Source organism: Orcinus orca, chromosome 9 (assembly GCF_937001465.1).
Source record: "Orcinus orca chromosome 9, mOrcOrc1.1, whole genome shotgun sequence".
Classification (NCBI taxonomy): Eukaryota; Metazoa; Chordata; class Mammalia; order Artiodactyla; family Delphinidae; genus Orcinus; species Orcinus orca.
The window spans coordinates 99,094,444-99,116,164 of record NC_064567.1 but is presented as its reverse complement, the minus strand read 5'-3'; the positions used below and the strand labels follow the sequence as shown (position 1 = coordinate 99,116,164).

The 21,721-nt window shown below is 51.1% G+C and overlaps 1 protein-coding gene across 4 annotated transcripts in view; it reads left to right on the top strand.

Moving 5' to 3' along the window:
- EGFR (epidermal growth factor receptor) overlaps nt 1-21,721 on the top strand; it is a 192,954-nt gene that overhangs the window by 153,528 nt on the left and 17,705 nt on the right. For 3 of the 4 annotated variants that reach the window (XM_033411328.2, XM_004283008.3, XM_033411327.2), the window contains exons 15-20: nt 978-1,135; nt 4,778-4,816; nt 6,820-6,961; nt 7,716-7,838; nt 8,463-8,561; nt 13,993-14,178. In XM_033411328.2, coding sequence (XP_033267219.1) covers nt 978-1,135; nt 4,778-4,816; nt 6,820-6,961; nt 7,716-7,838; nt 8,463-8,561; nt 13,993-14,178 — 747 coding nt within the window. Of the gene's footprint in view, nt 1-977; nt 1,136-4,777; nt 4,817-6,819; nt 7,142-7,715; nt 7,839-8,462; nt 8,562-13,992; nt 14,179-21,721 lie in introns of those variants that run through there. The other variant, XR_007479257.1, reaches the window with a different exon arrangement.

Below are 21,721 nucleotides of genomic sequence, written 5' to 3'. Positions count from 1 at the left end.
GACTGACTTAGTCATCTGATTGTTCTGGCTCTGGGAATACTCAGTCTTTGAGACATGAGAGCACTGAGCCAGCAGGCAGACCCTCCCCTACCCACGTTATTTCAGCCCTTTGTGAAGTGTGCGGACACAACCCAAACAGCCCCAGTGCATTCATTTCTGTGGGTTTTACCGACGCACTCGCATTGGACCAACAGAATCCAATTTAGCATGTTGCACAGTTAATTATGCAGCCATCACTGCACTTCCATGTGCCACCTTCTCAACACTGGAGAGATGTAGGTGTGGCTTTTCTCAGCTTGGCCTTGGTGAGTCCAGCTTCCCACAGAGGCCCCCTCAACTCCAAACACGATTCACAAGGAAGTCCATCTGACTGATAAGGATATAAATATACATGTAGGCCAATCAAGAATGCTTTGACGAGGAAAGATGCCCACAGTGTATCGAGTAAAATGTAATAAAGCACATAGTACAGTTTCTCTCATGTTTTATATATATATATATATATATATATATATGTATGTATGTATGTATATAAAGTACACATTTAAAGTCAAGAAGACTTTATTCTCAGCTGTTAACAGTGGTCACATCAGGCAAGCACAGTCACAGAAGAGCTTGTCCACTTTAAGAACTTCCACGTCGTTTGATTTTTTTTCATGATAAGCATTTTAAGTAAAAAGTTACTTCATTCTGGGGGTTCCCTGGTGGCACAGTGGTTGACAGTCCGCCTGCCGATGCAGGGGACATGGGTTCGTGCCCCGGTCCGGGAAGATCCCACATGCCGCGGAGCGGCTAGGCCCGTGAGCCATGGCCACTGAGCCTGCGCGCCCGGAGCCTATGTTCCGCAACGGGAGAGGCCGCGACAGTGAGAGGCCCGCGTACCACAAAAAAAAAAAAAAAAAGTTACTTCATTCTGAAAAAGAGAGAGACATAAGTAAATGTTTGATTTATGAAACGGTTTTTCCACCTTGGTGCAGGGACCAGGCAGCTGTGTAAAGTGTGCCCACAACATCGACGGCCCTCACTGCGTCAAGACCTGCCCTGCTGGAGTCACAGGAGAAAACAGCACCCTGATCTGGAAGTTTGCAGATGCCAATCACGTGTGTCACCTGTGCCACCCCAGCTGCACCTACGGGTGAGTGCAGGAAGCTCTGGGTCTGCAAAGGAAAAGGCAGAACACGGTGCTTCCCATCTTGCAAATTTGTAGATTGAAAATGTCTCCGGACTTTCCAGTCAGTCAAGTACAGAGGTTTGTATCTGAGTCAGTTCCTCCAGGTGTGCTGGACCCACGGCCACGGCAGCAGCAATGATACGCTCGTGGGCAGATCATGGTGCTGGCGGGAGAGCCTCTCAGCCTCTCCAGGTGTGTCTTGTGCCAGGGCCCTGTTCTGCGGTGCCAGCATGTCCCAACAAGAAGAATAAGGGACGGGGGGAACGAGAGCAGAGGTCCTGCCCCATCCCCAAAGGTGCCTATATATATATATATATATATATATATGTATATGTGTATATATATATATATATATATATACACACACATATATATATATATATATATAAAAATATCTTTCCAGATGACTGGGATTCCTGTGGGAATCTTTTATTGGTTTACAATTAATAGAAGATAACATTGCCTGGAATGTTGCCTAAAGGTGCTTTTTCTTTTAGCTAGTTGATTGCTAAGCTGTTAATAGGGAAATTAAAACTTTTGACTGTAATTAGTAGAAGCACTCAGAACGTATATATCTTATTTACTAACATGATAAATTTGACAATGAAATTGGACTACTAGAAATCAGAAGGAGAAGTTGTCCCATATATTTCACATTCCCTTCTATCTCTCATAATCCTCAACTTTATTTGGCACCGTTACTCTTCTCTGGAGCCATCTCTTACTAGCTGTGTGGACTTGGGGAAGTGTCTTAACCTCTCTGTGCTTCACTTTCCTCACCTGTAAATTAGGATAATAAGACTGCATCGCTCACAGGATTTTTGAGATCTTGAGTTAATACGTGTACTGTACTTAGAATAGTGCGTGGACCACACGAGCACTCAATCAGCGATTGCACAGATGGCGGTGCGGAGCTGGTGACGAGGTGGCAGTAACGATGGTGGCGGTTATAATGCTGGTGAAGGAGGTAACGGTGCCAGTCCTGCTGGTAGCGACGGTGGTAATTATGACCGTGACAGTGATGGTTAGTGTTCTGAAGGGGTGCAGAACCTTCCAATTAGACTTCTAAACATCAGGAGTCTTGAAAATTTTCCGAGTATGTCCTAAGTTTTTACAAAAAAACTATTTTAACTGCATTTATATGGAAGAGCCTGGGCCTGGAGACAAGTGATTTGGGAATGACTGGTACCCTGGTCAACTTCCGTCGTTTCACCTTCCTTCTTGAGTTTCAGCCATCATGAGGGTAAATGGAAGGGCTCCATCATTCCATGACCCTGTGGTCCAAGAGTTTCAGTCCCAGGCAGCTGACTCCCCAGCTAACATGTAGGAAGCCTGGGCATTTCCTGTGTGGTTTGCATGTGACTGTCTTCTCCCTCTAATCTTAGTCTAAGCCATTGGTGTGTTGCAAGTGATCTGGAATATTTTACCAAGTTTAACACACACACACACACACACACACACACACACACACACACACAAACCCCACGAAAGCCAATTAATTAATTTGAGTAGGGCTAACATTTTTACAATATTTTGTACTCCCAGTCAGGAAATGATAATTTCTTCATACATTCAGATATTCTTTTTTATATTTCAGTAAAGTTTTAGTTGTGTTCTTTCATGTTCTGCCTAAACATTTTATATTTATTTTTGCTACTGTGAAGTGGGCCTTGTTTTCTAGTATATCTTCTCATTTATTATATCTATTATTTATTATATCTAATATATAAGATAGCCTTTGATTTTTTTTGGAGGAGGTGTATATTCATCTCGTATTGGTGGTCTCTACTGAACTTCCTTTGAAATTAGCGTTTTAGTTCATGGTCTTGAATTTTCCAGGAAAACAATTATATCGTCTCCAGTAATGGTATCTGTATCTCTTTTCCAAAAGTTTCAAATCATATTACAAGGGCCAGAATTTCTAGAATAATATCAGATACAATGGTAGTGGACATGAGAATTTTATATCTGATGGTGGTGGAAATGGCTGTAAAAAGTCACCATTAAGAATATTTGCTATTAGTGTGAGATTCTTATTATCTTATTAAAGAAACAGTTATCTATTCCTACTTTTAAACTCTTTTTTTTAAATCCAGAATGAGTTCTGAACTTTACCAAATACCTCCTTGGTAGGAATTTCAAGATTTTTCATACTTTTTCCCTTTGGGTATACCAGCACGCTGGTTATACGGACCACTCTGCAAACTCTACAAAACATAGTATAAACTGTAATTTGCTAGTTTTTCACTTAGTCTATTTTTTTCATATTCCCCAAAATAAGCAATTTCAGAGCAGATTCTCTAAAACAGAATTATACTACCTATATAAAATAAATACATTTTTCCTGTTTTTTCTATCTTTGGGAAATAAATGTGTTTCTATATGTGTGTGTGTCTGTGAGCATATAGCATTGGTAGAAAAATATATAGTTTTCTGTAATCTTGTTATTACTATCTCTATCTTCTCCCAAAGGAATTACGTACTAAAAATGGATTTAATTTTTTAAATATGGAGAAATATTGATGAGGTGAGGGGAAATAAGAAAACATTTCTTTTATTGTGTATCCGCGATGTGCACAGCATCATCAAACACATAGTCTCAACGATGACTAAGAGCGAACGCGCTGCTTTCCCCATTTGTATTGTTAAAGAAACACTTAGAAAGGCTCTGGGGTCACCACGACTCATCAGCCAGCAGTGAGAAAGCCCATGTTACAGGTGCATGCTTGCTTCCAGAAGCCGTGCCCTTGCCACAGGGCAAGTCTGCTTACCCCAGGGAATGGGTCAGCAAACTTGAAGCAAATCCACTTTTATTTATTTTATTTTATTTTTTTTTATTTTGGCTGCGTTGGGTCTTCGTTGCTGTGTGCAGACTTTCTCTAGTTGCGGTGAGCGGGGGCTACTCTTCGTTGCCGTGCATGGGCTTCTCATTGCGGTGGCTTCTCTTGTTGCGGAGCACGGGCTCTAGGCGTGCAGCCTTCAGTAGTTGTGGCTCGTGGGCTCTAGAGCGCAGGCTCAGTAGTTGTGGCACACGGGCTTAGTTGCTCCACGGCATGTGGGATCTTCCCGAACCGGGGCTCGAACCCGTGTACCCTGCATTGGCAGGTGGATTCTAAACCACTGCACCACCAGGGAAGTCCGCAAATCCACTTTTAAACGGAACCACATTTTATAGTAAGTCGTCAGGGGATGGTTTCTTTGAAATTTTATGCCAATAAATTAAACGAAATGACACGAAATTTTGCCTATTTTAATTACATGTAACAAAAAATAATAAATCAAGTGGGAGACAAGGAATAATTTTTCTGACAAAATTAAACGATAGCATGATATGGCCTCTTTTGCTTGATATTTGACAATCATTTCTGCAGAATTATGCAGGGTACCACCAGCTTTCCCAAGGACCCCTTAATCCTTTGACACTCAGGTGGTTCCCTCTTAGGGCACTTGTCCAGTCACTACCCTTGTCCATCAGCTCTTCAAATGTAAACTGGCTGAGCTCTCCCTATGAGCGTCTCCCTTGTCCATAGCTTCTTGCTAGAAACCCCATAGGTTTCTAAAGAAGTAAAATGATCGAAATGTGTGTTTCTCTTTCAATTCCTACAGCTGTGCTGGGCCCGGTTCTGAAGGCTGTGCAGTGAGTGGGTAAGTGTGACACCGTATGCGATAACCTGATCAGAAATGACCAAGAGCGCTATGGGCGAGGGTAGTGCTTTCCCTCTTTTCCGACGGCCCTCTGCCTTGGCTGGTTCTCACTTCACCCTGGGCCAGCCTGGGCATTCCTAGCAGAGCTCACCCTGCCCACGCTGCTGGCTGTGCTTTGGGGCCGGGGGGGAGGGCAGGACGGGAGTGCTGGGCCCCTCCACGCGGACCCAGCCTCACGGCCCAGCGCTTCTACACGCAGCCCTGCTCCCTAGGTCACCAGGGTTGTTGGGTCCTTCTCCTCTTCCAGCTTCCCTCCTCTTTCCTTGCTGACCTAGTTGGCCCTACCACAGACCTGTGTTTGAATGACCCGTCTGTTCAATGACAGAGCTCCACCTTGGGAGACTTTCTCCCCTTACTTCCTTTCCTAAACACAGGACTTCCTTCAGCATTTCAGTTGTGATCACTTTGCCGTCATTGCCTGAAATGCTGCACAGAGAAAAGCAGAATTGGGACTTCCTGTTCAGACTCATCAGGAAAGAGTGATACTACCAATTAATAATGTCTATCGAAGAATCAGAATTATACACAAGACACTGACCAGTTATCCCCAAACAGCAGCCAAACGTCCAGGAACCTCTGCCATCTCCAGTAATGTTTACAGAATTCCTCCCCTCAACAACCTTCCTCAATGCCAGTCAGCTCAGTCTCTTGCCGAAGAATTAGCCAAGATAACTGATCCCTCCTGCTATCAAGTGAGACATGAAAGACAAATAGGGCAGTTTCTCAAAGATAAAGATTTCCTTTTACGCCCCTCTTCACTTGAGCCACGAGGACACCAGCAGGCTTCGTCCTCTCTTCGTGCTTCAATCAGCGTCTTAGTAATGAGGTTTTCCGTCACATCCCCACCCTGAAACCGGTCAACGACCATTCTTTGTTATATTTTTACCCTTTTAATTCTTTTCTTCTCTTTTCACTCCCCCTACTTCCCATGGAACACATACTCTGTACAAATTATTCCTTATATCTTTCAGTGTCCCCTTCAAAATGGTAAAAACCCATTAATTCAAACTGCATTAATTGGGAAGATGGTATAACTCAGGAGATGACTTTTGCACTTGCTAAGAAGAAAGTGTCATCAATACCATTTACGTGAAGTACATTTGACCCACTTATGAGAAATCTGTAAGAACACTGGCACATTTTTTTAGGTGCAAACGGTGCTACTGATTAATCTTTGATATTCATTAACATTTCTACCTGAAAATATGAAGTTTGCCAGAAGCTTAGATGGCACAGGTGCTGGAGAATAAAAGCTTTATGAAGATTCTAAATTCAGAATCTACTAATTCAGACGGTTCTTTCCCCGTGAGCTTTAGAACCTGAGTTTTGGGTGTTTGTTGACCCGAGCTCTATGGGGGGAGGGGTGGCTGCAGGATGACATCACTCATCCCTGACAGCTCTGCTGTCCGTGTGGAAATCCTGTCACTTCCTCACCCCCTTCACACTCATGCTACAGCACTTCCTACGGCTCTGGTCCCATCTTGAAAGCCCCGGACCCCTCGGGAAGTCTCCACAGGTTTGAAAGGGTCCCTCCTTCCAGCCTGGCCAGCAGACATCGCAAGTGTCACGGAGGGCGTGCCTCAAACGCGTGGAGACACTCCGGGGAGCCACACAGATTCATATGAAAAGCATGACTGAACTCTGAGTTACTTTTTAAATGATGTGTTTTCTTAATCAACAGATGAAAAGTATGATCCTGTAGGGAGAAGTCCAAATGATACCTCAGTGTAAAACATGCGACAAAGCAGGCTCCTATACTGAAGGAAGTTGGAAACCCTGCCCTGGGGCTCGAAGTCCGCCCTCCTTTCTCCTTTACGAGCTGCGCCGTATTCCACTTTCTGAGCTAGCCCTAAATGACGTCATGCTATTAGAACGTACGGGAAATATGTGAAATGCCAAGAAGGTAACAAACCTCACCCCTTTGCGTGTCCACCTCGTTCCAGGCCCAGGATTCCGTCCATCGCCACCGGGATGGTGGGCGCCCTGCTGCTGGCCCTGGTGCTGGCCCTGGGGGTCGGCCTCTTTCTGCGCAGGCGCCGCATCGTCCGCAAGCGCACGCTGCGCCGGCTGCTGCAGGAGCGCGAGGTGAGCGCCGCGCGCGAGGGGGCGGGGAGGCGCGGCAGCCCGAGGCTTGCGTCTTGAAGATGTATTACTGTGCTCTTTTTATCGCGAGGAAAAAGTCGGAAGAATCTCTGAATGTCCAGTTATAAGCAACTACATGCACATGTTAGTACTTGTATCCAGGGGAATGCAGCTGTGTCTAGGGTAAGTCCCACGGCCGGTTACCAAGCCGGGGCGCCCGCTGCCCACGTGGGGCGGGCGCTCGGGCCGGCCAAGGGGAAGGCTGGCGCGCAGAATTGTGAGCTCACGAGGTGTTACTTTGGAAAATGCCATTGTTCACACCAGCGGCTGCTCCTTTTGGAGCCACATTTGTGACCGTGTTGTCCGTGGTTTCTCAACCGGCATCCGTGTCCGACAACGTGTCAGAAGCCAGAGGCCCTGGGAAGAGGGACCCACCGCAGCTACAGCAAAACGGCTGTGAGGGGCCCGACCGGTTAGCAGAGTGACCACCACAGAACACTGTCCTTCCCCAAGTGTTCTCGGCCCGGACACAGAAATAGAAATTGCACTATTGCAAAGGAGCTGTTCTGTTCAAGGATGCCTTTTTTTGAGGGGGGGAGGGGTCAGTCCTTGTTCCTTCCGAGCGTCTCACCAAGTGCCTTAGAACAGGCGTACCTGTCTCCAGAGGGAGAACCGCGAGTTCTGTCCCCTGGTGTCTGGACCTGCCACCCCTCTCCCCGGCCCGGCAGGCATCGTCTCTTCCTCTTGTCTGTCACAGCTTGTCGAGCCTCTGACGCCCAGCGGAGAAGCTCCCAACCAAGCTCTCTTGAGGATCTTAAAGGAGACGGAATTAAAAAAGGTCAAGGTGCTGGGCTCCGGAGCATTCGGCACGGTGTACAAGGTGAGCCCCCCGAGGGTCCTGGGCGCCTTCCGCGGCGGTCTTTATCGTGGTCACATGCTCTTTGTGTCACTGAGGGTTTAGGGAGTGCCAGTGTTTTTCTCAAGTTGTCTAGAGGAAATCTTTTATAATCCCAGTGACAAGTAACTGGTGCGGTGAGATCTGTACACAGGCACAGACATTTTCAGGAGTTCAGTGTGAGCTTTCCGAGGGGTGGGTGGCACAAGTCCGTCTGAGAGAGGGTTGCCTGTCACGGCACAGCAGCATCTGAATAAAGCCCAGCTCAGAACAGCTTCCTCTTCATTTCTCTCTCCTACATCCCCATTGCATAGTCTGATTGCAGTTAGGCCTAGACCCGGAATCTCAGAATTCTGGACAAAATGACTCACACTGACTGTGTAACTGGCACGAGCTTAGGGGTTTTGTCTAACTACTCTGGTTTCTGGAATGTGATAGCTAAAGAGCTGCTGAGCTGTCGTGACTCCCAGCACCGGTGGCCTTGGGTGCAGAGCCGTGCTCGAGCCCCTCGCCCTTTGAGGTGGGGTCACTAATGCCCAGCCAGCCTAGGAGCCGCCTGTTACGTGTATGACGCTTGCCAGCCAATGTCTTCACCTCTCTTCGTCACAGGGACTCTGGATCCCAGAAGGCGAGAAGGTTAAAATTCCTGTGGCTATCAAGGAATTAAGAGAAGCCACATCTCCAAAAGCCAACAAGGAGATTCTTGATGTGAGTTTCTGCTTTATTCTCTAGCTCTCTGCAGGCCTGGAAGCCAGAAGCCACCTTTCTTCGTGGTTGGCAGCACATTGCTCTGTTTTAGACTCTGTCATCACCGCATTCTAAATGGTCGCTTTTCCTGGCTTTTTTCCTTCTGGCTATAGTTGGTATAATTCTCTCTCGTAGGGAAGACTCACTCTTCCATTCTCTTATCGGCCCCCGAAAGTACGGAAGCCTGCGGTCCCTGGGCATCCACCGGGGGCCGTCCCCGTGCTCATGGCTTTACCCCTGCTGTCTCAGTGACTGCCGCTGGCGGGCCTGTGCTGCTCTAGGTGTTGTGCTCGCCAAGCTTTCAGTGAAGAAACGGAGGCATGAAGCAGCCTGATGCTCAGGGTCACGTGGCTGGGGGTAGGATTCCAGCACGTGGTTACTTCTGACTCTGAAATGCATGTTCGTTTTCTTCCACCAGCTAGCTCATCTTTGAAATGGCTTTGTAAAGGTGCCTAGGATTAACACTGTGATGCTCTATGAACTCTATAATCTCTTGCTCCCCTTCTGTACTTTCTCTCAAAGTAATTTAAAGGTTATTTCCAGCGACTGCTGATTGCTACTTTATGGACTCTTTGAAATACTCCACAAGATTATTGTTACATGTGTTTACTTGCGATTCTCTTGAACTTTTTCCACCTTCCCCGGACCCTCACTAGCCAGTGAGGGGGCTGCACAGTCTTAGAAAGAGGCTGGATGCAGGAGGGGCCAGCCTGGAGCTGGGCAGAACCCTCTGCAGGTAGAAGCTCAGGAAGCTCCGGTGGACACACCCTTGGGGTCCCGGGCTAACGGCGCTGGCCTCCGCTTGCCGTGGTGGATGTGGGTTTCTCTTGCTCTTGTCCCAAAGCAGAGCCAGTGAAAGAGGAGCTGGAGGGGCTCAGCGGTGAATTAGGGAAACAGTCAATGAAAAGGAAAACGACTGCCTTTACTGAGTCAAAAATCTAGAGAACTTAGTTCGTGTTACAGCCACGAAGGACAAAGGTCAAATATAACATTTCCCCACTCTTGTTTCTAACCCACAGAATATACAGTAAGCAAAGTAAACATGGGCCTTTTTAAAAAAGCGTTCAGACAGTGAGCTTCCCAGGAGCGCACTCTCTCCAACCCCATTTTCTCCAGGCAGCCTCCTCTCCTTTCATCGCAGCAGGAAAGTCCCACCCCAGTATCTTCTCCATGAAGGATGATGTATTAACACAGTGCAACAGAAGGTCTCACACACTGATGATAGCTTACCAGGCAGAGTTATCTTTCATTTTCACAGTTTACAAATTAACGTACAGTCTGTTAACGTAACGTCGACTCCTGTTTCCATAACCACAAGTACAGCAAACAAGTGATTTGTGAAGTCTCTTCACTTTCAGCCTCTAGCTCCTTCTCCTACACTGTTAAAAAGAAAATCTTTTTGCAGAATTGGCTTCCTTAATTCATTTGTTACTCATTTAAGACATTCTAATAACTTTCACAAAACGGTGTTGAGATGTGAATTCTAACAATATTCACTACGCAGAGTAAGGGCGATTTTGAAGACAGTAGCTATACTTTGGGAAGGAAGTAGCTTCACTGAGAAGGGCCCTCCAGGACCCCTAAAACTGGAGGAAATCTGCATTCGTGGGCCAGAGTTGGGGTAGAAGATAGAGAAAGGAAAGACTGACAAGGTAAAAAAAAAAAAGTGTGAAGTCCCATTTCGCCTCTTGCGCTGTCTCTGTCCTGCTCTCCTTCTCTCCCTGCGTCCCCCCACCCACCCCGGTTTCTTCTTCCTGCTCTAACACCTGTCCTGTGGCTGTAACCAGAGGGATGGCAGCCCGAGGCCCTCCGCCTGCTTTTCCCGAAGCTCCCTCTGCCCCACATACACAGGGAGCCTGTCCTCGCAGGGTGGGCGCAGCCGTGGGGAGCCCCTGAGGGAAGGGAAAGCTGAAGCAGCCGCCAGTGATTTGAGGGACAGTTTCAACAGTGAGTTAAAAGGCAAGTTAATTCTGTGACAGGCAGCCCAGGGGGCTGAGCGTGGGCTTCAGTGCACGGGCCTCTCACTGTTGTGGCCTCTCCCGTTGCGGAGCACAGGCTCCGGACGTGCAGGCTCAGTGGCCACGGCTCACGGGCCCAGCCGCTCCGCGGCATGTGGGATCCTCCCGGACCGGGGCACAAACCCGCGTCCCCTGCATCGGCAGGCGGACTCTCAACCATTGCGCCACCAGGGAAGCCCTGAGCGTGGGCTTTGAAACACTCACACGCACTTGTAAATGGCTCCAGCAACCCGTACTCTTATTCCCCTACCCAGCCAGCACTGAGGTCCAGCACACACACCCTCCAGCCCTGGCGCACGCTGCGGTCAGTGGTGGCTTAGTTAATGGGACACTTTCAGAAATATTCTTAAAGTTAAGCGTCTGCCTCTCCTGAAGGAGTTTAAAGTCTAGTGGAATCCTTTTTCCCCAATCTTTAACGTAAACTAGTTCACAGATGAGGGAGACGGCAAGAAGGAAGGCCCCCCAAATTTCAACGGTTGGACAAAATAATAGACTTTCAAGGTCACCGAGCCTCAGAGGCCCTCCTGCCACGTGACTCTGACCTCAGCCTTGGGAGCCTCCGAGCGTGGGCTCTGCCTGCCCGTCTGCACGCCTGGCGGGGGTGGCCGATCAGAGATGGCTGGGGGATATACCAAGCGTTCTTGCCGTAGGTCACAGTGCACCTTTGAGATTCCAAGAAAAACAAAGCTGAGGACAAAGCTCACATTAACTCCTGCACACTCTGAACAGGACACACCACCAGACAACATCCCCATTGTGCCCGGGCTTCGGGAGGCAGAAATCTGTGGCTGTACCAGATTTTAATAGGAGCGGGGTCCTGGCAGGGCTCCAGGCTCTGTGTGGCCGGACACCCACGCCCATGCTCTGCTCCCCGAGCCCCAGGTCAGCTCCCCACGGCCCGCAGCAGATGGGCTGCTCAGACTGCTCTGATCTGCAGATTTCTCTCCCCTCTAAAATGAATACAACATGTTTCCAAGTCTCCACCAGATCTTAAGAAAATAAGAACAGCCAGGGGATTTCTTTGGTGTTATGGTTGTACAGTTTCCCAGACTGGGGGAGAGACGTGATTTGTGCTTTTCTGGCGATCGCACGGCCTATTGATGTTTCCATAGACTTTCCAGTTTAAATTTAGGGCAGGCAACAGAACGAGAATGCAAAACACATTTATATACGTGCTCTTTCTGTGTCATAAGGTGTGGAGCTTTCTGGTAGCCCATCTGCCGGAGCACTCAACAAGGCCTCGCGGTGCGTGGGGTAAGCGGGGGAGGGCCTGGGTCGGGGGAGCCCCGGGTGTGGGCCCCGCCCTGACATAAGAAATGTGGTCTCTGGTCGTCGTTCACTGGGCCTCAGTTTCCTCTTCAGACAAATAACGGCTTGAGAAGAAACCACTTGCAGGCCTTCTCCAGTTTTAACTTTTTATCAGTAGCCCTTCTCAAAGGGGAAGAGCTGTCAGAAGGTCCATAGTATTAAACACCTGCTCTGCTGTTGTGATGTCACATTTACAACACGGACGAGGAGAAAGGCCGACTGCCTGTGAGAGCAGGGCGTCTCCACTTGGGGCAGCGTCCAGACAGACGGTGGCTCTGCAGCGGATGTCAGAGCTGTGGGTTTCTTTCCGTAGTGGACGTGGCATGGTCTCTGTCTCGTATGATTTCAGTGTCGTTCGGCCGTGGTGTTTCTGAGGCAGCTCTGTGCCTAGAGATGTGTTGGGCAGCACGGGAGTGACGTAGCAGGAGCAGGTGTTGGGGAGGTGAGGTGATAAACGAGCCCCAGCTCCGTGCATCTCACACGGCACACCTGCCCCGGGTGAGGCCCGAGGGTTGGCGTCTCTGGCAAGTTCGCGGGCCGTACTGAGCCTGCTCCCCCGAGGGAGAAACTGTGAGATGCCGGGAGAGTTTAACTTAGGTTGGGGCTCAGGGATGCCCTCTGAGGAGGGGTCAGCCAGGGAAAGAGGAGGTGGAAGGGCATTCCAGACAAAGGCCCTCCCGGGTGCGGGCGAGCAGAGTTGGGGAGCAGAGAAGAAGGAGGACCGGGGGTCTGTGGGAGGAGAGGCTTTGCGAGGCCTGGCGGGCTCCCCAGGAACAGTGAGGCCAGGGGAGGGGTTCAGGCCATCACGTTTGTGTTTAGGGATGTGTGTACGTGCCCCTCCACCTGTCTGTCACCACTGTCACCTCTGGCTCCTGCGGTGCCTGCCCCAGCATCCCCCCTGGCGTGCCTTCACCTGGCCCAGGCCGTGTTCCCTTCTGCACAGAGGGCCCACACCCCCGAGCACAGCAGCGGTCAGGTGGGGAGAGGCGCCTCTGAACTTTCTCTTGGAGACCAGGTGGTCCCTTCTGTGTCTGTATAAAATGTCACCCCCCCCTTGGATTCTAAAGGCAAAGAGATGGAGTTTCTTGGTGGAAATTGAGGATTCCCTAATTCTTAGACAAAAGCGAGGCCCAGTTATGTGCATGGTTGTAAATGAAATCCGCTTCCTCCGCCCAAGGATAGCAGAAGGGTTCAGATAAAGTCCATGGCTGTGGGTCTGTGCCGGGCTCCCGCCACGGCAGCCTCCGAATTAGCAGGGGCGGGGCTGTGGGGAGTGGGTTCTGCAGAGCAGCATGGATTTCCCTTCCCAAGACTGAGGTGGGGCGACACAGACCACCTCTTCAGAAATGAATCCTGGGCCGCCAGCAGAGTCTGCGATCGCTGTAGGTGTAACGTCCTCCGTCCGGTTCAGAGCCAGAAACGGTGCACTGAAAGGGCTTCTCTGCTGTGCGTGGCAGCGGTTCCCGTGGTCCCGGCAGTGCGGGGGGGGGGCGGGGTGGCTCCCCCCTCTGCCCCCGGTGCTCTGTGGGGAGGTGAGGTCCCCCTCCCTCTCCCGACCCCCCCCCCCCCCAGAGCTCTCAGCATCTCCTTCCACGGTGCCCAAGGCCGGGGTTCCGGAGCCAGCGGGCAAGTCTTCACCAGGGTGTGGGCCCCAAGCACGGGTTCCCACCGGCCCTGACACCATTTTAAGCGGCGGCATCTTTGGCTTTGAGGTGGAGGTCTTCGTAAGGACTCAGCAACGCCCAAACTTGGAGACGTCGGGTCTCATTTTCACCCAACGCTTTGCCGATGGCGAGCGCGGCCCGGGCCTCTCTGTGATGCAGAATCCGCACGTGCACTCAGAGGACGCCGTCTCCCATGAAGCCACTCCACAGCCTCGCGTGCAAGAGACCCCACGGGAACGTCCACTGCACTAGACGTTTCACGGGCACCCTTGTCCTCCACACGCGCACATTTCCAAACTCAAAATCGTGTTCGACTTCTGTACCCGGAAATGGTCTGTCTGCCTGTTCCTTTAGCCACGTCGGGGAGCCCTTCTGATGCGCCCTCTCCTCCTCTCCCCCCAGGAAGCCTACGTGATGGCCAGTGTGGACAATCCGCACGTGTGCCGCCTCCTGGGCATCTGCCTGACGTCCACGGTGCAGCTCATCACGCAGCTCATGCCCTTCGGCTGCCTGCTGGACTACGTCCGCGAGCACAAGGACAACATCGGTTCCCAGCACCTGCTCAACTGGTGCGTGCAGATCGCAAAGGTAAATCAGAGGAGCGTGCTCGGAGCAGGCGCCCAGCTCTGCAGGGAGGGCAGGCAGGGCCACGAGGCAGCGCTGGTGGCTGCCGTCGCTTCGCCACCCCAGCCTCACCTCCTGGGATGATGCGATCCTGAGGGAGAGCCCCGGAGAACAGCGGCAAAGGGGAAATAAAGACACCCGAGAAATTAATCATTACGTTCTCCATCCTCGGACAGCATAGAGTTTGCCAAGAGGGTGTGTGTATGTGTGTGCACGTGCATGTACGGGGCATGCAGTCTTCTTTAGTTTGGATTGAATTGAATCGGTTGTCCTTCGCATCAGATCAGTGCCTATCCCACTGCACGTTGAAAATCTAATTATTCAGCTACGTTTGCACAGTTTTCTCTGCACCGGGGGCTCTCAGTACGGTTGATGTTAGTGTTCTTGTTTCCCTGGCATTCTTTTTGTTGAATTTGGAGCAGAGGAGGAGGTGTGGCTTTCACCCAGGCAGGACTTGATCACAAGGCCAGCAAACCAGGCCAAGGCTGTCAGGTGACAGTGGCCGGGTGGACAGACAGGTGCTGGCTCTGACGTGCGGTGGCAGGAGGTGAACAGACGTTTCTGCTGCTTCATGGGGCTCCGTAGGCGTCCCCCTGTCGACAGGCAAGATCCGGAGCGAGGGAGGGGCTGAGGGGGCAGACAGTGGCCAGGTGGGGCTGAGACCAGGAGCACAGCAATGAGCCAGGTGTTAGCTGCTCATACGGCCTCACAAGGACTGTTCTTCCATTTCAGATCTCCCTCTCTTCAGGCCAGTAGTGCATCAGTTGTCTGCAACCCGACTTGCTAAATTCTGTTTCTCCTGACAGTGGGTATACCGTTCACTCCGCTGAATGAATGGAATCTGTGGGCAGGCCCCGCCCTCAGCCCCGGGGCGGGTGTTGGGAGCCTGCAGGAACCAGGGAGGACAGGGCGCCCCTCGTCCCCCAGGCCCCATCCAGGTCCTGGTTGCTCGCCTCACCCAGGGCGGCAGCACCCTCGGTCCTGCAGATTTACTCCTGCGGATGCTCTGAACTCGCTCGCTCAACCCCCAGCAGGCGTAGAAGGTGACTGAAGACACGACAACGTGTTCTGGGCTCTGCTCAGCCTGCAGCCGCCTGAGACGCTCGCTACAGGACGGGCTCCTCTGGGGTCAGCGGTGCAGGGTGAGGCTGGCGGTGGGAGGCTGCCTCAACCCTCTTCTTCCAGTGCCCGTCGGGGTCGCTGTCTCAGCCACAGCCCCGGAGGCTCTGGCACGCGGCGGTGTGGGCGTGCCTCTCGGACGCCTGCCCATCGCGTGGTGCTCTCGGCCGTAACCCCGGTCACGGAGCAGAGGAGTCCCGTGGCCGCTGCTAGGCAGTGGTCCTGGTAGAGCCTGTGCGCCTCGCGTGCTGTGGTCTCATGAAAAGGCTGGTTATTTCTCTGTCTGACCGTGTTAGTTTCCTAGGGCTGCCACCAGAAAGCACGACAAACTTAGTGGCTTACCACAACAGAAGCTTACTCATAGTTCTGGAGGTCAGAAGTTCCAAATCAAGGTGTCAGAAGGGCCGTGCCCCTCCCAAGGCTCTAGGGGAGAATCCTTCCTCCCTCCCCAGCTCTGGTGGCTCTAGGTCCCTCCCGTCTCTGCCCTGTCTTCACGTGGCCTCCTGCCCTAGGCCTGAGTCCAGATCACCCTCTCTCTTAGCAGACACCAGTCATTCCTAAATCCAGGAGGACTTCATCTCAAGGTCTTTAACCGATTAGATCTGCAAAACCCTATGTCTAAAGAAGGTTACATTCTGGGGTGCTGGGTAGGCGTGAGATCTGGGAGGACGCTGTTCAGCCCAGAACAGAGGCTGGGGTCGGGGAGGAGGTCGTTAGCCCCAAGTAGTTTTCGCTGAATATGGCATTTTTCCTGGAGGTTTACTCGTGTCCTGACTCCTGTCCCCAGAAATTCTTCCTTAGTCTCTTCCCTGATGAGCTAAGGCAGGAGAATCACCAAAGCTATCCCCCTCCACCCCAGTCAGCCTCTGTTACCTTGCTTAACTTGCTTTATGTTTTAAAAACACATCTTGCTACCTGCGAAGACCTGGTTTATCTACTTGTTTAACTTGAAACTGGGAGGTGAGCTCCGTCAGAGCCAGGCCTTGGCTGCCGCTGCCCCGGTCAGGCAGGGCGGCCAGAGCTCTGCACGCCTGCCTGGGTGAAGAGGCCCAGCTCACCAGAGGCTGCCTGGGTATTTAGCATATTCTGATTATCTTGTGTCAGTTGGCAGCTCCACAAAAGTGACTTCTTACGTGATGCGACGCATAGCCTTGGCAAGTTCTGCCCCGTACGGAACCGGGCTTGTGACTCTGGGAGATTCACAACTCAATTCTGGCTTTTCTTCGGCGAGTTGTCTCTCTGTGGCCGCAGAAGGGCCTCTGCCGTCTGTCCTCCCGGCAGCGAGAACGGTGCTGGGTAGCCTCTGTGAGGTGCCCACTCGGGCCCCAGTACGCACCCCATGCTCACCTCTCTGGTTTTCTCGCCATATTTTGACTAATTTAAGTTAGATTCGTGACGAAAATCTAAGCTGAAACATTGTCTCATTCTGGTTCTATATCGACTTTCTCTCCCTAGAGCAGCGTCTCCTATTTCCGGTCCTCTCTCGTTCATGAGCTTTTCCCCTTCTCTCCTTGGCAACCCTACATTCAGATCTGCCTGCTCACAAGTGTCTGCATAGATGGAAGTTTATTTGACCCCAAAAATCAGTCCTCTGCCAGCACGAGGAAGAAACAAACACCTGGCCACGGCAGTGCCCGCCACAGGGCGAGTTCAGCTGTGCCCGGGCCCTGGTCAGCCATGAGTTTCCAAAGTTCCTGAGTTGACTTTCCAGGGCCTGCAAGTTTTCCAAGACAGTGCTCTATATAATATTACTCAGAATTTCACCTTGTTATTTCAATCCACTGCTCTGCCTGTTGAACTCTGTTTAGGTTCACTTTCATCCGAAGTCGGTTCACGTTGCAGCTGTTAGATTTGTCTGCGACGGAGCTGCTCCCTATTTCACAAGAGAAACCTAAGGCACTGTACTTGAATAGCTGTGGCGCTGCAGTGTCTGTCCTTGCAGGGAAAGGAAAGTAAAGGTTTCTTCAGCTGTAAAGAGAGAAATTTGCTCTTGGGTTGGTGACTGTTTACCTAAGGATTGAACAGTTTTCTCTGTAAAAGTTAGAAGTGAAACTACCCAGAAACACTTAGTGGCTGACCAGAAACTAATCTTGGTGGCGTTTTCGAGGTGGGATTTATTGACTTACAAATGTCCTCCCTGATTCACAAAGGCACAGGCTCTCTTGGGAAGTTTTCCAGGATTGATGGAGACCTGGGTACCATTACGCAGGTTTATTGTCCTGGCTAAACTGCTAAGAGGACAAATAAAATTATATCACGCGCAAGAGAAAAAAAGAAAAAAAAAAACAGAGGTGGCCTAGTGGGGAATCTTGCTGGGGTTGGGAAAGCAGAGGTGCCCTTCCACACAGGGTGAGAGTGGATTCTAGACTCAAGTCTCAGGAGGCCGTGGAGACGTCACCTGCTCCCTCATCACCGCTTCCTAAGCTCCTGGCTCGGGAAGGTACAGGGGGCTCTCACTCACGGGGAGTGACTTAGGTGCTTCGGAAAGTGTATGCATTCTTCCTGGCTGCATAAGCCAGCTAGTGAATCCCAAAATAATTAGATGGGATAATAATGTAGTAAAATGTTAGCATGCAAAAGATGCTGTCTGTCATCAATTCAGTTTAGAGAACACCGCTGCCGCGCCAGGCTCATTCCTCTTAGAGCACCGCAGAGCACGTGACTGCCAACTCCTGCATAAATCAGCTCTCTAGGCTGTGATTAATTTCACATTTTCACAAACCTTTGGGACCACAGAGCTTTCTTTCACCTAACTTGGATTAAGATCTCACAGAAGTGAGTTTTTAGAGAGACGATATACGTTTCAGATACTTGACCAGGCCCTGGTGAGGTTTGAAGGTAGCTGGGGGCTGGGGTCGAGGGGTGGGTGGATGCTGTCAGAAGGAAACCGACCACAACTTCACACGCACCGAACTACACCTAGTTCATTCTATAAGATGAGACTTAATAAGGATGAACTTCAGAAAACATTCCATCCGAAGGATCCATTTTTTAAGCAGACGGGATACTTAGTTTGGTCTAAATTCATCGGAAAAAGCCCCAGCGTTTTCACTGCTCACACATTTATAGGCGCTTTCAGGGCACGAGAGCAGCGAAGGGAAGACCCATCCAGGTGAGGAGAGGAAGGTGGTCCTGCCGATGACGTAGCAGAGCATGCTGGCCACTCGTGTCTGGGTCTAGGTGCTGTGTCATGACACCCACATCGACAAATTAGAGCCTGGTCGTGAGAGATGAGCAGGGGTGGGAGAGAATGAAAATCATGCTGGAAGAGGGGCCGGAAGAGGGGCTGTTGTCTGTCAGCCTCGCGCAGCCTTCGGGGGCAGGGGGAGACGCTGACCGTCCTGTGCACGGCCTCCTGTCTGGGCCCAGGTGGCTCTGGCCTTCACGCCCATGTCTGCTCCCCCATCGCCTGGCTTTCCTGTGCTCCACATCAGGACTCCCGAAGGTGAAAGGTGAGGTTCCAGGCAGCCCCCACCCTGCTGACTAACTGTGCAGCCTGAGGGTGGTGATTCAGCCTCCGGCCTCCAGCCTCCATCCACCCGGCTAGAGAGGAAGACGCTTCCTAAGAGCTGATTCAGCTGCAGAGCAGGTACCTGCGTGAAACCCTGGGCAGCAAGACCGCAGACAGGGACAGAGACACACAGCAGATCCGGTTACCAGATAGTCTACTTATTTGAATTATTTTTTTATTTATTCTCACATCGTTCCACAAGATTACAGTTGAACTTCACCTAAACGATCACTTTACAGTATGTCACTATAAAGCCAAAAGTTGCATGTACTGTTAAAGCACATTCATCAACTTCTGGTCATTTCACTTGGTGATTTTTTGAGCATGTATCTGTCAGTGTCAGGTATCATGTGAAATACTTATATAAAGAAGACAGAATTTCCTATCTCCCCAAACTTGCAAACAGATGAGGAGAACAGATCCATACAGAGGTAACAGAGCAGCAGGAAATGAGTGGGTCAGAGCAGGAGAGCCGAGGGACCAGACTCCCAGAGGCTGCTCTGCGCGTCACATGGGCACGGCCAGGTGGGCTCAGTCGGCCAGCCAAGCGCCAGGTGCGGGGACGGCAGTGGTGAGGCAGCCGCCCTGCACCCTTGGGAGCCTGGACGTGGCTCTGGTGCTGTGGACACGAGTGAGAGCCCGTCCCTGTCCTGGGGACCATCTGAGGCAGCAGTGAGAGGTGGCCAAGAGACACTGAGGGCTGCCGGGAGCGGAGGGGAGACCCCGCAGGAACCCGCAAGCGCAGCTTCATTACGAAAGCAAAGGGCACCGCGCGGGAAGTTATTCGTGATCAGACTTCATTGGGAAGTGTAGCAGGACGTGGCAGCAGCCTAATTCCAGGTCATGGCACAAGGGGTGGAGAAGAGAGGATGGATTTGGCATTTAGGAGGAAATGATGGCAATCGGCACTGAGGGAGGACTCTCTGGGCCCCGTCCTAAGTGCTCCATGTTGATGAACTCACTTAATCCTCTGAGTAGCCCGTGTTACATATGGGGGAGAGTGAGGCAAGGGGTGTTGAAGTAATTTGCCCAGGTCTGAAGCCAGGAAGTAGCAAAATCAAGATTCCACCCCAGGGCTCCTTGCTCCCAAGGCTGTGCTTTTCCCCAGCACTTGATGTCACGGGTCAGAGTGGAGCCCACAGGCTGGTGAGCCTAGCAGGCCTCCTGTCCCTACACAGCAGGAGGTTGGGGCCTGGAATAGGAAATTCGGACACTCCCCTGCCTCTTCTGAGGGCAGGGGTTCGGTGGTGTGGACGCCGTGCTTTGCTTTACTCTGCTAGAACCTTCTGCCTACCCCTCCGCTTCCTATCCTGCCACCTCCATAGTCACCAAGTCAGTGTCCGCCCCCACTACCCACCACTTCCCCACATGGTGGTGAAAAAATACACTAGAAATGCAGCGCATTCCTGCCTCTTGCTCTGGGCGCCTCCTAAGTTGCAGGGTGCTGCAGGGCCTGGGAATACGGTCCGTATGTGTCACACCCAGCCCAGGCCTCTCTCCTTCCCCGGGCGTTGTGCGAGGAAAGTCTTTAAAACCCTCGTGAAGCGTCCTGTGTCTCCTGTGCGTTCAGGTCCCAGGGTGGCTCTTCAGATCCCCTTTTAACCTCAGGATTGCCGCATCCATCCTAGCTGTCCTGCGTTAACTAGCAAAATAAATACGTTCCATTCAGTTAAAGTGAGGATCTCAGAGAGAAGGCGTTTCCGAGGGGCCCCATGAGGCTGACGCTGATGATATTGCTTCCTGTGGTTCTGTTTGGATTCTGAGAGTTTACAAGCGATGTCAGGGCTCTTATCTTTGGTGCTGGTTAAACTATAACTCTGCTGGGCCTAGAGTTATAACTGAGATGGCCTTTCAAACCGCCATATTATGTGGGACAGAGACCAAGGAATAGAGTTTTATCTAAGTTCAAATGAGTCTAATCTTGTCCCAAAATTATGTCTGATTTAAATCCCTCTAGCTGTGTGCTCCAGACACGTACTGCTCTTTCCTGCCCTTTCCCAAGCCTTCTCTGAAGGCTGGTGTTACGAGAACACGTTGCAGTGCATTGCAGTTGCTCTGCTCCTTTAAAAATCTGAGGTGGGTGGGGAGGGAGGGGCGGGGGTGGAGCTAGTTCCTTTGTTAGATTCCCATCCACCTGCCCTCGGGCACGCTCAGCTCTGCGGCACAGGGCCAAGATGCTGGGGTGTGGCATCCGTCGGAAGCAATCTCTGGGTCTGCAGACAAGTCTCACTTGGAGGCCCCAGCGGGAAATTAAGGGCACGGTCCCAGTGGTGGCCTCAGAGCCCTGGGGCCCTGGGGCAGCTGTCGAGGCTGTTGTGTGGGTACTGGACCTCCCAGCACCAGGAGAGGCATCTTCGCAGGTGTGTTTGAAGTGCCTGGCTCGGAACTGTCGGCCGCTATTATCATTAATTCATCCCTTCCTTCCGTCATCTTCAGCGAGCTTTTGTAAAAAATGTATCCAGTGCACCAGATCCTCTGTTAGGCACGTAAAGAGGCAGAAAGAAAGTTCACGATGATAGTTAAATGTAGCTGGAAATGCCCACTGAAGTCCTCCTGTGGGCTTAGTGAACCACAGGAGAGACGATGCTGCTGAAAGGGGCCCCGTGAAGCGGGGGAGGTGCCAGGGAGTAGGAAGTCCTCCTCTGCTAGGAAGCCCTGCTTCTGTCTCCCTCTCCACGCTCCATCCCGAAGGAATGATTCCTAACCTGGAAGTGCTATTCCAGGGAAGCACCTGCCCACCTCCTCTTGAATAGACATGAGCCCATTAACCTTATTTCCCGACACCTGAGACATCTTAGAAAGGAACCATTTAAATCAAACAGCATCTTAAACATTCAGGAGCTTTCTAGATAATACAGTGGACACATGGGAATCTTT